This window comes from Suncus etruscus, chromosome 20 (genome assembly GCF_024139225.1).
Source record: "Suncus etruscus isolate mSunEtr1 chromosome 20, mSunEtr1.pri.cur, whole genome shotgun sequence".
NCBI classification, from domain to species: domain Eukaryota; kingdom Metazoa; phylum Chordata; class Mammalia; order Eulipotyphla; family Soricidae; genus Suncus; species Suncus etruscus.
The window spans coordinates 13397726-13413645 of NC_064867.1; the positions used below are offsets into that span (position 1 = coordinate 13397726).

Below are 15920 nucleotides of genomic sequence, written 5' to 3' on the forward strand. Positions count from 1 at the left end.
TTGCTGTGCTGGGGGCAAACCTCTCTCACACAAGGCAAGCACTTTGCCTCTGAATCACATATCCAATTCCCACATGATAAGAGTCAAAACCATGGCACTTGACCTACTGTTTTCTTACTTGCTATGTATGGGTACTTCACAAGTACCCACTGTGAAGGTTATAAATTGTCTGGCAATGGCAAACCCATGTACTCTCCTCTTTGAACTATCTCCTTTGGTCCCATACCATGTTCTTCTTACTTTGTCTGTGATTGGTCAGTTACAATTTGCTTAGCACAGTGATAACCCTGAGACTTGTTTGGTGTGCCAAAATATAGCTCAGTATAGTACAACTAACCTAACCTCTTCTGTAATCAGCCTATTGAACTGAGACAGAGAGGTCACTTTACATAATTTCTTATTAGTCTTTTGATAATTCAGTGGTGACTACCAGATAATGAATAAGGACTTGTTAGTTTTTAAATGATGTTGTTACTTGTTCTGTATTCTGCTTATTTTGGGCCACTTCTAGTGGTACTCAGGGGTCTTGTAGGGTTGGGTATTGACTCCAGGGTTCCAGCAGAATAAGTCTAACAATGCTCTCACCTTTTGAGCTCTCTCCACAGCCACACCTACTGTTATTATAATATATATCTCTTTTGACATTCTCTCTGCCTTTTGGGACTATCTCTTTGTATAAATAAATTAGGCTCTATAAGATGAGTTAAATGAGAGTTTTAAAAGATAATTTAATGGAAAGAGATCATAAGTATTAATATAATTTAACTTTATTTGAGAATGTTAATATATGGAGTGTAATTATTTGCTGAAAATTTTAATTTTGGGGGAGTCGGGTCAAACCTTGTAATGTTCAGGGCTTACTCTTGGCTCTCAGGGATCACTCCAGGAAGGCTTGGGGACTTAAAACATTTTTGTTGTTGTTTTTGGCCCTTACCTCACCTGGTGGTGTGAAAGGTTTACTCCTCGCACACATCACAAAGAACGAGAACAATCAGTGCTGGCGGGAATGTGGAGAGAAAGGAACTCTTATCCACTGCTGGTGGGAATGCCATCTAGTCCAACCTCTATGGAAAGCGATATGGAGATTCCTCCAAAAACTGGAAATTGAGCTCCCATTTGACCCAGCTATTCCACTCCTAGGAATATACCCTAGGAACACAAGAATACAATACAAAAATCCTTTCCTCACACCTATATTTATTGCAGCACTATCCACAATAGCCAGGCTCTGGAAACAACCAAGATGCCCTTCAACAGATGAATGGCTAAAGAAACTGTGGTATGGGCCTGGAGAGATAGCACAGCTGCGTTTGCCTTGCAAGGAGCCGATCCAGGACCAAAGGTGGTTGGTTCGAATCCCAGTGTCACCCATGCCTGCCAGGAGCTATTTCTGAGCAGACAGTCAGGAGTAACCCCTGAGCACCACCGGGTGTGACCCCCCCAAAAAAAGAAACTGTGGTACATATACACAGTGGAATATTATGCAGCCATCAGGAGAGATGAAATCATGAAATTTTCCTATACAATGATGTACATGCTGAGTGAAATAAGTCAGAGGGAGAGAGAGAGATGCAGAATAGTCTCACTCATCTATGGGTTTTAAGAAAAATAAAAGTCATTTTTGCAACAATCCTCAGAGACAATGAGAGGAGGGCTGGAACTTCCAGCTCACTTCATGAAGCTCACCACAAAGAGTGGTGAGTGCAGTTATAGAAATAACTACACTGAGAATTACCATGACCATGTGAATGAATGAGGGAACTGGAAAGCCTGTCTAGAGTAGAAGTAGGGGTGGGGTTGGATGGAGGGAGATTTGGGACATTGGTGGTGGGAATGTCGCACTGGTGAAGGGGGTGTTCTTTACATGACTGAAACCTAATCACAATCATGTTTGTAATCAAGATGCTTAAATAAAGATATTATAAAAAATATGATCTAATAAAAAAAGGAAGGTTTACTCCTGGCTCTGTATGCAGGAATCACTCCTGAAAGGACTTTGGCGGGGTAGTGGGTCACCCACATGCTGGGAGTTGAGCCTGAGTTGGCCACAAGGCAAGCACTCTACTTGTATTTTTTTTCTAGCCCTTCATCTGTATTTGTTGTTGCTGGGTCTGAACCTGACATTGTTTTGACGCTTAGTTCTTGCTTCTCTTGTTGCTTTATATCATGTTCTTCTTAATATATCTGTAATAATTTCAGATGTAGCTAATTATAAGACATCCCCCTTTCACGTGTCCTTTGGAAAAAATAGATTATTTATACTGTAACCAGCTTTACTGTGGCACAAGAAACAAATCTCAGGGTTATCACAGTGATAAGCAAATATTAAGTGTGTTTGAATAACAGTTTTCAGATAATTCTATGAGTAATTGCTATCATATATATCATATAAATGGGACACTCTATAGCAAATTATTCAAGTTCTTACAGTTAATTTGATCAAATATTCATATTTTTTTCATGATGAATTTTATAAAATACTTGTTTGATTGGCACATGATGGAGAGCAATAAGATTTTGTAAGAACAGATGAATGAGGACTCATTCTCAGTTTGAGGCCCTACTCTGGTATAGGCCAGTTTGAGGCCTTACTCTACATCAGAGTGCTGCAGTTGGATCTCAAAACTGTAGTTGAGTTGTGTGTTTAAATTGCTGATCTTACCTAGACTTGCATGCCAAATGCTTTGGGAGATCCCACATAATCAAGGAGTCATAAATAACTTATATATGATAGATGGTATTGTAAAATAAAGAAAGAAGGTATAAATGTTTAAATTAAAGACATTTGCATTTTGAAAACTCTCTACAGTTAACTTAGTTATACTTCTTCTTATTGCTTGGAAATAAACTCGTTCTTTCATCCCAACACCCTACTCCCATGACTTTCTTTACCTGTGCTAAATTGTTTTCCTTCTATCTGTGCTTCTATTTTTATAGCTTCCAGCCATCAACTTTGATAGCACCCAAAATAACATGACAAAATCTGAGCCTGCCATCAAGGTCGGTGAACACAGAGCTCGAGGTCAGTGGCACGAGTCCACAGAAGCTGTGGAACTTGAGAATTTTAGGTAAGAAATCCAGTGTCTAACTCCCTTAGTTCATCAGCTGGACCCAATGAGTCTAAAGCTTTATTTACATTTCTCATAGGAGTTAAAAATCTGTTTCAGAATTTTCCCAGGAGATGTGGAGCCAGTGTTTGCACCACTCTCAGAAATAATGTCTTAACAGCCAGCTTCAGGGATAATGGTGGCACTGAGTCTCGAAAGTGTCACCAGAACTCTCACTGATGTACATTTGGCATTTATACCAGGAGGAAGTGGATTCAGGTTTGGCTTATTGACCCAACTAGGCTCCTTACCAGCATTGTTTGGTCTGTCCAAGTCTTGCCAGGAATAAGAAGGCATAATAGAATCGGTTGCTGTGAACAAATGCGATGGCCTAAGACTATGGTTGTCCAAACAATGCAGGTTTTCACGAGGTGTCAAGGGATCTGGCTTGACCTTTTGCACCTAAAGTGGCACCCATGTTTATCTCTCTATCACCAAGCACATCTCCTAGAAGCAGCCCATTCTCTTCCTTGGAGCCATATCCTTCCCAGAAGCTGGTTCTTCCTGTTTACAATGTACAAAGGTCTTTGGCACTAAGGCTGTGTCAATAAGAGATGGCAGGAGCTTTAGTGTGAATATTTTAGATGGTGATTTTGACCTAGGTTTTGTTTATCTTTCATTTTATGACAGAGACTTTAAATATTTTCCACTTGTCTCCATGCATTTCTATTTTTAAAGTATATTTTTAGTGAGGAACGTGGAAATCCTAAACATTTGTTTCACATACAGTCTATCAAGTATTAGGAAAACCAACTGCACTCACTTGATTCAGAAGTCTTATATCATCTGAAAGGCAGCAAAAGCAGAATTATGAAAATGACAACAAGATTGCCAACCTGGGGCTGGAGCAGTGGTGCAAGTGGTAAGGCATCTGCCTTACCCGCACTTGCCTAGGACAGATCACAGTTCAATCCCCAGAGTCCCATATGGTCCCCCAAGCCAGGAGCAATTTTTGAGTGCATAGCCAGGAGTAACCCCTGAGAGTCACCGGGTGTTCTACAGGTGATATATTTATGTTATTCTAGCTTGTTTAGACTGGATGTTAACTGGCCTATTTTAGTATTTATTTTTTATTTTGGGGACCAGTGTAATAGCACAGTGAGTAGGGTGTTTGCCTTGCATTCAGCTGACCTGGAGTTTGATTCCTGTTATCCCATATGGTCCCAAAAGCCTGCCAAGAGTAATTTCTAAGTACAGAACAAGGAGTAACCCCTGAGCACCACTTGATGTGTCCCAAAGCCAAAAAAAAACGTTTTAATCTACATTAGCATGCACAAAAATAATGTATTACATATTTATAACAGTGAAATCCCTTTGTACATTACCATTTATCCTCTTCCAGTTCTGAAATGGATCTTTAAAAAACTTCTTTGATGATATGCAAAATCAGAAATTGAAGCAGAGGGGCAGAAGAGAGTACAGTGGATAAACCACTTGCTTGCATACAGCCAATTTAGGTTCAGTTCACTGTACCACGTATGGTTCCATGAGCACTACCAGGAGTATTCCCTGAGCATAGAGTCAGGAGTTACTCCTGAACACAGAACCAGGAGTTAATCCCCGAGTAGAGCTGAGTGTGGTCCACAAACAAATAAACAACATCGAAAAGAAGCTGCTGCCGAAATATCATAATGCTTTCTTAGTTTACAGACACACTATAATACAATCAGCAAAACTTACAATTGAAGGTGTAGACTGTGTTTACTGAAGCACTGTTATTTGTAGGGAATGTTTGTGACAACCACTGGTGTTGAAGGTAGAGCAGCCAAGAATGTTGTGTGTGGGTGTTTACTTAAGAAGTAAATTCTTCCCTGTCTGTTGTTCACATAGCTAGATATGTGATAGATAGAGAGATAAACATGGGTGCCACTTTAGATGCAAAAGGTCAAGCCAGATCCCTTGACACCCTGTTCATTCTTTGTTCCCATATATCCATTTCCTTCTTCTAACTAGTTTTTAACTAAATGCATATAGGAAATAATTTCATTAATATAGTAAAGTGAAATATATCTATAAATAACTACATAATAATCTTATTTTTATCTTTATAATCTATTTTCTAACAGTTGATGATCACCTTTGGCCATTTAATAAATTTAAAGACTATATCAATATTTACATGATTACCTGTGACCTATCTGTTGGTAATGCTGACGCAGCTTAAATAATTCATTATTACAAAATGCTTTTTTTCTTTGTTTTATCTCAGTATAAACTACAAAAATGAGAGAAATTTCAGCAAACATCCTCAGCATGAACTATTTCAGGAAATCTTTACAGCTTTGGTGAAAAATAGACTCATATGCAGGTAAGCTTGTCCTGGGAAAGACATGCCATTTACCCCAGCAAGAGCATAGATCCCACTTCTAACAGATATTTTCAAGTGGCTTACAAGATTAAGCCAGCATACTTTTATCCATGCATAAAGGATAAAATAGAGCAAAGGTTATTAAAAGGAGGGGAATGGATAGGTACTATCAAGGATCTCATTAAAATCACCTAATCACTGATTAAGAAATGAATTTACTTATTTTTAAAGTTTTTTTAATTGAATGACTATGAACTATAAAGTTACATAGATATTCACGATTTTCAGGCACACAATTTTTTTGGGGGGGGGGTCACACCCGGCAGTGCTCAGGGGTTATTCCTGGCTCTATGCTCAGAAATTGCTCCTGGCAGGCTCGGGGGACCATCTGGGATGCCGGGATTCAAACCACCGTCCTTCTGTATGTAAGGCAAACACACTACCTCCATGCTATCTCTCTGGCCCAGGCACACAATTTTTTAACACCTCTCCCTTTACCTGTGTCTACTCTCTCCCCTGACTACCAGCCTGGTTGGAGGCTGGAGGACAGACACTTTCCCCTTCATATTTGTCCTAGTATTCCCTTAGCTAATTTATTTCTTCAAATCCTATTGATCTGGTCTTTTACCCTTTGTTTCTATTGCCTTTGGGTATCTGATATTTCTGATGAAGTTTCTTTATATTCGACATATGAGAGAGATCACTATGAGTTTGTTCCTTTCTTTCTGATTGACTCTATTCAATGTGACACTTTCCAAATACATCTACATATCAGAAAATTACATGACTTGATCTTTTTTCCTTATTGTCATTGGTTTGTTTTTGGCCATACACAACAGTACTCAGAGAGTTGCACCTGAGTCTACACTCAGGGATCACTCCTTGTGGTGCTCTGTAGACCTATATGGGATCCTGGATTGAATTTGAGTTGGTCACATGCAAGGCAAATGCCCTACACACTTTACTATTGTTCTGGTTTTAACTTTTCTTTTGACTGAGTAGTATAGGCACTGAATTTAATGTTTGATCAGGCAAAAATGGAAAAAACTCAAGTCATTCTGTTTCCTCATTTTGAATTTGTATACCTCAGGGGTCTTCATAAAAGAAAAAAGAAGGGGCCCGGAGAGATAGCACAGTGGTGTTTGCCTTGCAAGCAGCCGATCCAGGACCAAAGGTGTTTGGTTTGAATCCCGGTGTCCCATATGGTCCCCCGTGCCTGCCAGGAGCTATTTCTGAGCAGACAGCCAGGAGGAACCCCTGAGCACCGCCAGGTGTGGCCCAAAAACCAAAAAAAAAAAAAAAAAAGAAAAAAGAAAACGTGTTACACCAAGCTACTTGGTGATCAATACATGGGTTGATTATATAGGGAAAGGCTCAGTGGGTAATATCTAGTCATAGTCCAGTGTGATGCTTTCTCTCACCAAATCAGAGTAGCTAGGTCCCTGTCCAGCTTGATAGTAAATACAAAGATTGTAGAAATATTAACTAGTGCATATTGGAAAAGATACAAAGATGTTGGCAACGGTTTTCTTTTTGAACTTGGACCAAGTAGAACAATGCTAGTAGCAGAATAATCAGGCCTGAGGGTATATTATGAAATTATATTCTTTATTTTGTAGATAGCTGTCATAAACTCTTCTGAATAGACCATTTGTCGGGCTGAAGAACAGATGGGAAGATTTTAACAAATATAAAACAAGCATCTTGTATCCAGACATTTAAAAATTCTCAGTCATTTACATGACATTATAGATGCTGTCTCATAACACGAATATTCTCTGGATATATTAAAACTAGAAAGAGATCACTATAGATCTCTTTGCAGCCACAATACAAGAATGACTTTAGGAAAGTTGACCTCAAGAGTATCTTTCCCTGCCAATCTTTGTTTACTAACAAATTGTTATGTTTAGTTATTTTCTAAAATCAGATTTGAGCAAGAAATTACATGTTTTCTTGTTTCTCACTCCTTATTATCTTCCTAAATTCAGTAGCTACCATTATCTTCCCTGTACCCTAATTTTAGAAGGACTGCATTGCAAGGCTTTTTTTTCTTATTTAATGTTTGAAACTTTAATTAAAAACTGTCATTTACAAAGTTATTCATAATATAATTGTTTCAGGCATTTAATATTTCAATGCCAATCCCACTGCCAGTGTAACCTTTTCTCTACCAATTTCCTCAGTTTTCCCCTCCTTCCAAACCTGTTCCCTTAGCAGGCACAAAATAATTCATATTATTCTATGACATGTATCTTATAAAGCCATTGCTTTAAACTTTACTAAGCTGTTAGGTGCTAGCTGAGTCTTTTATATTACTGTTTTTGCTTATTGAACCACAACTTTCCCATCTAATTTACCCAAACTGGACTGTCAGTACTGTAATTTGGAGGTGTCCAGTTATCTAAACGAGTAGGCAGTAGCTTGGCATCTCTTTGAGATTAGTTGTGGAGTTGGGGCACTTATATGCCAGAGGAATTGGATGTGGGTAGAGAACTGGACCTTCCAGAAGGCTGGGGATGCAACCCACCCCCATCCAGAGAAGAAGGCTCCAGAGATCTCAGCCTAGAGACTAGCCCGACCTGAGGTAACTCAGGTACAGCATCTTTTCAAGGACTTTTCAAGGACTTCTATGGCTTCTATTCCCCTCGTCTTTGCAAATATAAAACTTAATGTTGACTGGTCGATGTCAATTCAATTCAATAAATAAATTCTTGAGCATCTACTATGTTCAAGATAGAGAAGGAGAGATAGAGAGGAAGCAAATGCTGGAAAAAGAAAAAAAGTTAAACGTTAAATTGGACATGGGGCATCTTTCTAGGCACTCAGAATCTATTATCTGAATCTTATTATCCCAAATACAAAGGGAAGAAATGGCCAGCTATTTGTATTAAGATTAAAGGTCTGATGAGACTGGGAAGATGGGCTTTGTCTTCGTTTTAATTCTGGTTGTAGACAGGATTGGTCACAAACAGGATATTATGCCATTCCCTTTTACTCAAAGGCTATTGGAAACTTGATCTCATCTGTGAAGTCTGAGTTCCTCCAATGCTTCTCAATTTATGCTAAATTGATTCTGTTCCTCACTTTCCCAAACTTTAGTCCTATCTTTAATCACAGTTTCGAGTATCTCCTTTCTGGATTCTTTACCTATGACTGATGTGACACCTTGTTTTCTGTCATGAATTAGCCAGGTGGCGTCTGGAATAAGAATTTGTTAATCCACTGTAACATAAGGTAATGCCACAAATACCTGCTGGTGAAACTCAAAGAACCAATGAAAATGGTGCTGCTTAATCCGAAGTTACTTGTGGTTACACCTGGGGATGAATCTTGTTGGATGATGGGGCATGGGAGCAAATTCTGATCATTCATGGTTTTTTTTGTTTTTTTGTTTTTTTCTTTTTTTACTGCCATAACATCATTTGTCTAGAGTCTGCTATTACAAAGTAATGCAATCCTTTTATAAAAATCTTAGCTGCCTGCCTATCAAAGTTTAAAGCAAGCTCGGTCCTCAAGACTTGATTGTTGGAGGTTACAGAGAGAATTAAAGGTTATCACAAAATTGACATTATTTCCAGTTAAATGACAACTTACAGGAAATGAACTCTACTCATCTCTTCAATGCATCTGTACCTTTGAATTTGCTCTTTATTGCTCCATTCCTTGATTTCAAGATGATAGGGATATTCAATAATTCAATAAAATTTATAAGAATTTACTTATAAATAGACTTGGAGATTTGGATAAAGATACAGAATTTCAGGAAGCTATTAAAAGTGATCATATTGGGGCTGGAAAAATAGTACAGCAGTCAGGCGTTTGCCTTGCATGCAGTTGATCAAGACAGACGGTGGTTCAAATCCTGGCAACCCGTATGGTCCTCTGTGCCTGCCAGGAGTGATTTCTGAGTGCAGAGCCAGGAGTAACCCCTGAATCCTGCAGGGTGTGACCCAAAAACTGAAAAAAAAAAAAAGATTAATGTTGAACTGGTGGAGTCTGACAAATAGGGAACTGGTAGGTTGAGACGACATTACAATAAATGAATAGTAAAAAAAAAAAAATGTCAAGATGGAATGTTTTGAATAATAAGGATTTAGAATTTGCCTTTTGGAAATAATGAAATTTTCCTTACTTTCAAAGCATGATTTTTTTTAATGCTGCAATTATCAAACATGAAGCAAAATGAGTCAGATCATGAGTCTCAAAACAATTTTTTACAAAAATGTATGCCCCATAAGCATTGTTGGGATTTATTTCTGCTTTGTTTTATTTATTAAGGCAGAATGGTAATTTTCACTTAGATTTTTGTTAAATAAAAATATCTAGTTTTATGTATACTTTTAAAGTTAATGTCCTAATTAAATCATCTTTTCTGATAACTAATGGAAAAGTTGGCATTATTTTAAAATGAGTTCATTTAGATAGTCTCTTTCTTCTATTTTTATCCAAGAATTTCCAAGACATATTTTTTATTACCACTGGATCTTTGGTATGGTAAATATAACCCAGGATTTCTAATTTGTTTTAAAAGTTAGACATTTCTAGTCCCAAAATACATTTTTATAAGAACAAGTTGGGTCTTTATTATTTTACTTATAATTTCTGAAATACATGCTACAATTTCAAATATTTTGGAAATAAGCCTGTTGAAGTAGATTGAAAAGATATTTATATTCTCTGCAAGAGCGTAATATCTGCTTGCCATCACCAGCTTGTTAAAATGTTAATAAAATTGTTCTTAAATCTTATTGAAACCTAGGGGACCTAGAGAGTTAATATTATAATAATTTTTTTTGCTTTTGGGCCACAGCTGTGTGAGGGTTTATACCTGGCCCTGGGCTCAGAGATCAGTTCTGGAAGGACTCAGGGGATTATGTGCAGTGCCAAGGATCCAAAGAGAGTTGGCTGCATACAAGGCAAATGTCTAAACCCCTGTACTATCTCTCCAGCCTAATAGTTATTTTTATACCAATCAGACCTTTGCTGTCCTTTTTTATTAAGTGACCTACTCTTCTGCATGGTCTGTATAGACTCTGTTACAAGTAGGAGAGAGAAGAAATTCAGAAGTTTGGATGCAGCAACATTTTTTTCAGTTTCTTGATTAAGTTCAGAAAAGTCGCCTGCCTGTTTTTTTTGTCTAGAAAAAGAACATTGGTTACCTTGGTCAAACTGCCAGAGTTCAAGCCTCCCTTTGCAGGTATGCAGACAGTGTCTCAAACTGGATGGAGATCAAGGTTCTGCAGACCCTGCAAAAATGTTGAATTTGTGACTTCAGGTGTTTTTGTTTGTTTATTTGTTTATCTTTTTGACCCATACTGGAGCTGCTCAGGATTTATTCCTAGTTCTGTACTCAGGAATTAATCCTAGTGGTACTTGGGGGACCATATGGGATGCCAGAGATTGAACCTCAGTCATCCATCTGAGGAAAATTCCCTACCAAGTGTATACTATCTCTATGGCTCCAAATTTGGATTCTAAGTGTTTAAAAAACACTTCCATAGGACTTAATTCCTTACCAGGAAGTCTTTCAGTTCTTATTCTCAGGCTCATCCCTTGCTCTTGCCCAGTGCATCTTTGGGACTCACCAAGGTCAGAGCAAGGGCCTACTTTCTAGGAAAGTACTTCCCCTCTAAGTCAAGGCCAATGCTAATTATCCCTAGGATTCTGTTGCCCTCACCTCTTTGCCTTTCTAGCTATCCTCATATTTAGCCTTCCCCTTCCCCTTTTCTCACTGTTCCTAGATCTCTCATTTTCCCCACAGAATTTCTAGAGATTAAAATTGGAATCTTTTGGGCCCGGAGAGATAGCACAGCGGCGTTTGCCTTGCAAGCAGCCGATCCAGGACCAAAGGTGACTGGTTCGAATCCCGGTGTCCCATACGGTTCCCCGTGCCTGCCAGGAGCTATTTCTGAGCAGACAGCCAGGAGTAACCCCTGAGCAACGCCGGGTGTGGCCCAAAACAAAACAAAACAAAACAAAAAGAACAGTCCGGGGGACTGGAGAGATAGCACAGTGGCGTTTGCCTTGCAAGCAGCCAATCCAGAACCTAAGGTGGTTGGTTCGAATCCCGGCGTCCCATATGGTCCCCTGTGCCTGCCAGGAGCTATTTCTGAGCAGACAGCCAGGAGTAACCCCATGAGCACCGCTGGGTGTGGCCCCAAAACAAAAAAAAATTGGAATCTTTTGTCTTCGACTCAAGCCATGGGTGCTGCTTTTGGAGAGTATGAAAGAGAATTTTCAGAAAGTGAAATTAACCTGTATCAAATTATTTCAATCACTTTAAAAATAAAAATGTGAAATGTAAAACTCTGGGGCTAGAGAATATGACAGTGGTTAAGGCATTTGCTTTGTATGTTGCTGATCAGGACTCCATCACTGGAATCACATATTGTTTTTCAAGCCCCCAGGAATGATTCCTGAGTGCAGATCCAGGAATAAACCTTGACTACCACCAGCTGTGCCTAAAACTACCCCCCCTCCAAAAAAAAAAGTTAAGACTGCACTACTATTAAAAATAGCTATAATAGCTTGTTATTTATTTCCTTCTAATCTTAATTCTTTGCCTTTTTTTCTTCACCTTTGTGAGAGTTCATGCCTATATATTACACATATAAAATTACAATCTGCCTTTAGCTATCGTAGAGCTTTTACTTTGTTTGTGTTTGGGGGACACACCCAGAAATGCTCAGGGTTTACTTCTGACACTGTACTCAGAAATTATTCTGAATTGATGGTGGTACTTGGGGGACCAGATGGGTAGCAAACCCAAGTTGGCCACATGCAAAACAAGCCACCTCCTCACTGTATTATTGCTCCAGCCTGTAGAACAGAGATTCTTCTCTTTCTTTTTTTTTAAAATTTGAACACTGATTACAAAGTTGTTCATAATTGAGTTTCAGTCTTATAATGTACCTCTAGTCTTATCAATGTACCTTATAATGTATCTTAACCATAAATGTTTGTTTCCCACCACCAAACCTGATTTCCTAAGATCAAGGTCAGAGTGTGTACTTCTCTTTTCTATCATGCTCATTTTATGATTCTTTATAATCCTGGTCATTGTTCATTAGTCACTGTCTGGTGTGCATTTAATTTAATTTGTGTTTTTGTCTTCTCCCCTTATAAAATAGCCTCTGATGCATGGTTGGCCTATAACCCTGTGGGCAATGCCTGGCTCCCAGTGGGTAATCAGTAACTGTCTGTTTAATTCTATCTGAAATCTTCATCATTTAGGTAGAAGAAACACTTTTATTTCAGAAAGCAGCAAGATCAATTAATTGGATATCAGATAGGGAGCTTCAATTGGGGTGGATCTAACTGGGAACATAGGGGAAGAATATTGACCTATGAAGGGTAGAGGTCATGAGGTATGTAGCCAAAACTGTCACCAAATAAAATAAGAGAACATGAGGCTATGGAGAGAGCTGAAAGGGCTGGAACATGTACTATGCATGCTGTAATTCTGAGTTATTAAACTTTAGTACGCCTCTGTGTGCTTCAAATTAAAAAATCATAGGTCCATTAAAAATGGACCACATCATTAAACATTCTTGAATATTCAATTATTATTAATTTTTTACATCTATTCATCTTATTTGTGGAGGAGAGTAGGAGTCTCCTAAGTGATACCCAGGAGGCCTGGAGCCCCTTTATGGTGAATCTTGGCCAACGAGGCCAGGGGTCAGTATAAGGATCAGAGTATGTGATGCTGCTCAAACCCTGTGATACCTCTCTATGGACCACCTGGCAGTGCTTAAGGGCCTCCAAAGCTGTACCAATAATGCTTGGGACGGAACCTGGGTTGATTAGTATGCAAGTCATGCTTTTTAACCCTCCATATTGTCCCTTTAGCCATATACATCTATTCTTTTATAGTTCTGTACTTTTATTTTGACATGAATTTTTAGCTATCAAAATAAATAGGGGGGGATCAGAGCAGTGGCGCATGTGGTAGGGCATCTGCCTTGCATGCTCTAACCTAGGATGGACTGCGGTTTGGTTCTCTGGCATCCCATATAGTCACCCAAGCCTGGAGCAGTTTCTGAGCACATAGCCAGGAGTAACCACTGAGTTACCACGTGTGGCTGCCCCAAATAGGGCCCTGGATTATAGATAGACAGATAAATAGATAGATGGATGGATAGACAAGTAGGTAGGGAGGGAGGAAGGGAAGAAGGGAGAGAGAGAGGGAAGGAGGGAGGGAGGGAGGAAGGGGGAGGGAGGAAGGGAGAGAGAGAGAGAGAGAGAGGAGAGAGAGAGAGAGAGAGAGAGAGAGAGAGAGAGAGAGAGAGAGAGAGAACAGCAGTTGGAGCACTTGCCTTGAACATGACCAATCTGCATTGTGTTCTATCCCTAGCACCTTATATGAGCCCTTGCTTCCCCAGCCCTGTCAGGAATGATCTCTGAGTGCTGAGCCAGGAATAAACCCTGAGCACAACCTGGTATGGCCCGAAACCAAACAAAAAACCTCAGGACTCTGACTTGTGTGTTGTAGGTGATAGTTATTTGGACACAGGTTTGAACTTTCCCCACATTTGAACTTTGAGTGGAAGGTAGTTGTTTTGTTGTTGTATTGTGTTTTCATGAAAACAACACAATATGAAGAATTTGCCCTGTAAACAACATTGTATTAGGCAGATGCTGCCCATTTGAAGTGGTTGAAGTGAGTGAGTGAGGAGAGCAAGTAAGTGACAGAAGATTCTCAGGGGGGATGTTCTAATTTATATCCTCTAGCCACTTGCACAGCCCTGGATTCAGTAAACCCCAGGGCACTTGTCCTTGTTTATCCTAGTTCTTGCAACTTTGTTCTGTCGGCAATCTCACAGCTTTGTGATGTTATCTGTGGCTCTCACATTATATCCTGTCTTCTTCCATTGTGCAAGGAGACAAAGCTTCATCAACCACTCACTTTCCAAATGCCATCTGGTTCAGGGCGACATTCCTCCTCTTTTCCATATTGATGACTGAAAGTGAAGCTAAAAGCAGTCAGGCAGGTGGCTGTGGGGGGAAAAGAGCTGCTTTCAGTGCCTTGGATTAGCAGTTCTGGGAAAGTTGAGGCACACTTACAGCAGGGTGTCTGCTTGGCCACCTTGCTCCTGGGTTGTTCTGTTGTGAAATTTCCTCCAGGCAACTCGCTTCTAGTTGAATGTATCAGAGCCACTACTGAAAACCTCCGGATCTTCTTGCGGAATATTCCTGATCGCACAGTGAGCAGATTGAGAAAGCATAGCTGAATGGTGGTGGGTGGTGGTGAGGAGGAATGACACACCTGATCACTGGCGTGGGCACTGGACACCCAGCTTGGTGACTGTTATGCAGGTTCAGCTGTAATCACTACTACCTATTCCTGGCCCACACACTCTTTCATGATTTCCTGTCTGCTCCTCACTTTGCACTAGGATGTATGTTTCCTAGATCCCAATCTCTTGGCACATAGATATAGAGAGAAGGTCATCTTGCAAAGCACATCCTGAAATCCCAGCATCCAGAGGCAGGAACAATTATGTCCCCCAAAGTCAGCTCATGGTGAGAAAAAGTTGGAGGACTTAGCTACGAAGAATTTTATTTACATTTACAGAAATGGGCCAGGATTACCTAGAAATTTTAATAGTTGTGGGCTATGGCCCCCAAATTGCAAAGACAAAACAAAACAAACAAAAACAAAACCCACCAAAATGATTTGGAACAGAACTTTGAGCTCTGAGCTCCTGATGGAAGTCTCATTTACTTAATACTCATTAAATAGCCAAAAAAATAATAAAACAGAACAAAAACCTATTTTGGAATTTATTTTTTTTCTAAGGGAGAAGTGAGAAAAATACTTTTCATGTTTTAATATGAACAATAATGGAAAGTTTCCTTAGGAAACTCTAGAGTGCACAGGAAAATCAAGTGCACACACGCCTTTCTCCTGAGTCACCCTTCATGTGTCCCGTGGATTTTTCTCTTCAGTAATAAGAAGCCCTCAGTATCAAATGGCCTTAGATTGCAGCAGCTGTTGAAACTGGATCCCAGTTTCTGTTAGATCTTTGGGATGAAGATCTCAGCTTTGCTGGCACGCAATAATTAGCCAGACCCACTCAAAGCATATTTCTAATTTGCATTGATTTCCCCCAGACAGGGAAGTTGGGGTGAACAGGCGTTGGAATTCCCAAAGGAGCTTTGGGAAGGTCTCCCTGGCCAGCACCCTGGACTGGGGTTAGTCTTCCTTTCAATTTCAGATGAAACTGAGTTTGTCTCTGAGAGCATAGGGGTGACAGTTGGTGGGAGAGAAGTGGTGGTGGGGACAGCACCTGCTGCCAGAGCCTGGTGATAGCAGGAAGAACTGGAGCTGGAGGCACCCCCTCATCCCCTCATCTCTCACCCACCCCCACTGACTGTTGAAGTGAGACGGAGTGAGAAATAGTGTGTGACTCCTTATCTGGAGCAGCTTTCATTTCTTCCTCCATGTGTCTTGGCCTGCTTGAGCAGAGCACCCCTTTTTGTATTAGGCTGTGCTTAAC

General features: G+C 39.8%; 1 protein-coding gene across 1 annotated transcript in view; it reads left to right on the plus strand.

Annotated features, from left to right (window-relative positions):
- NEK10 (NIMA related kinase 10) overlaps positions 1 to 15920 on the plus strand; it is a 271236-nt gene that overhangs the window by 25015 nt on the left and 230301 nt on the right. Inside the window, exons 4-5 of the mRNA XM_049766054.1 lie at positions 2938 to 3068; positions 5317 to 5415. Coding sequence (XP_049622011.1) covers positions 2938 to 3068; positions 5317 to 5415 — 230 coding nt within the window. The remainder of the gene's footprint in view (positions 1 to 2937; positions 3069 to 5316; positions 5416 to 15920) is intronic.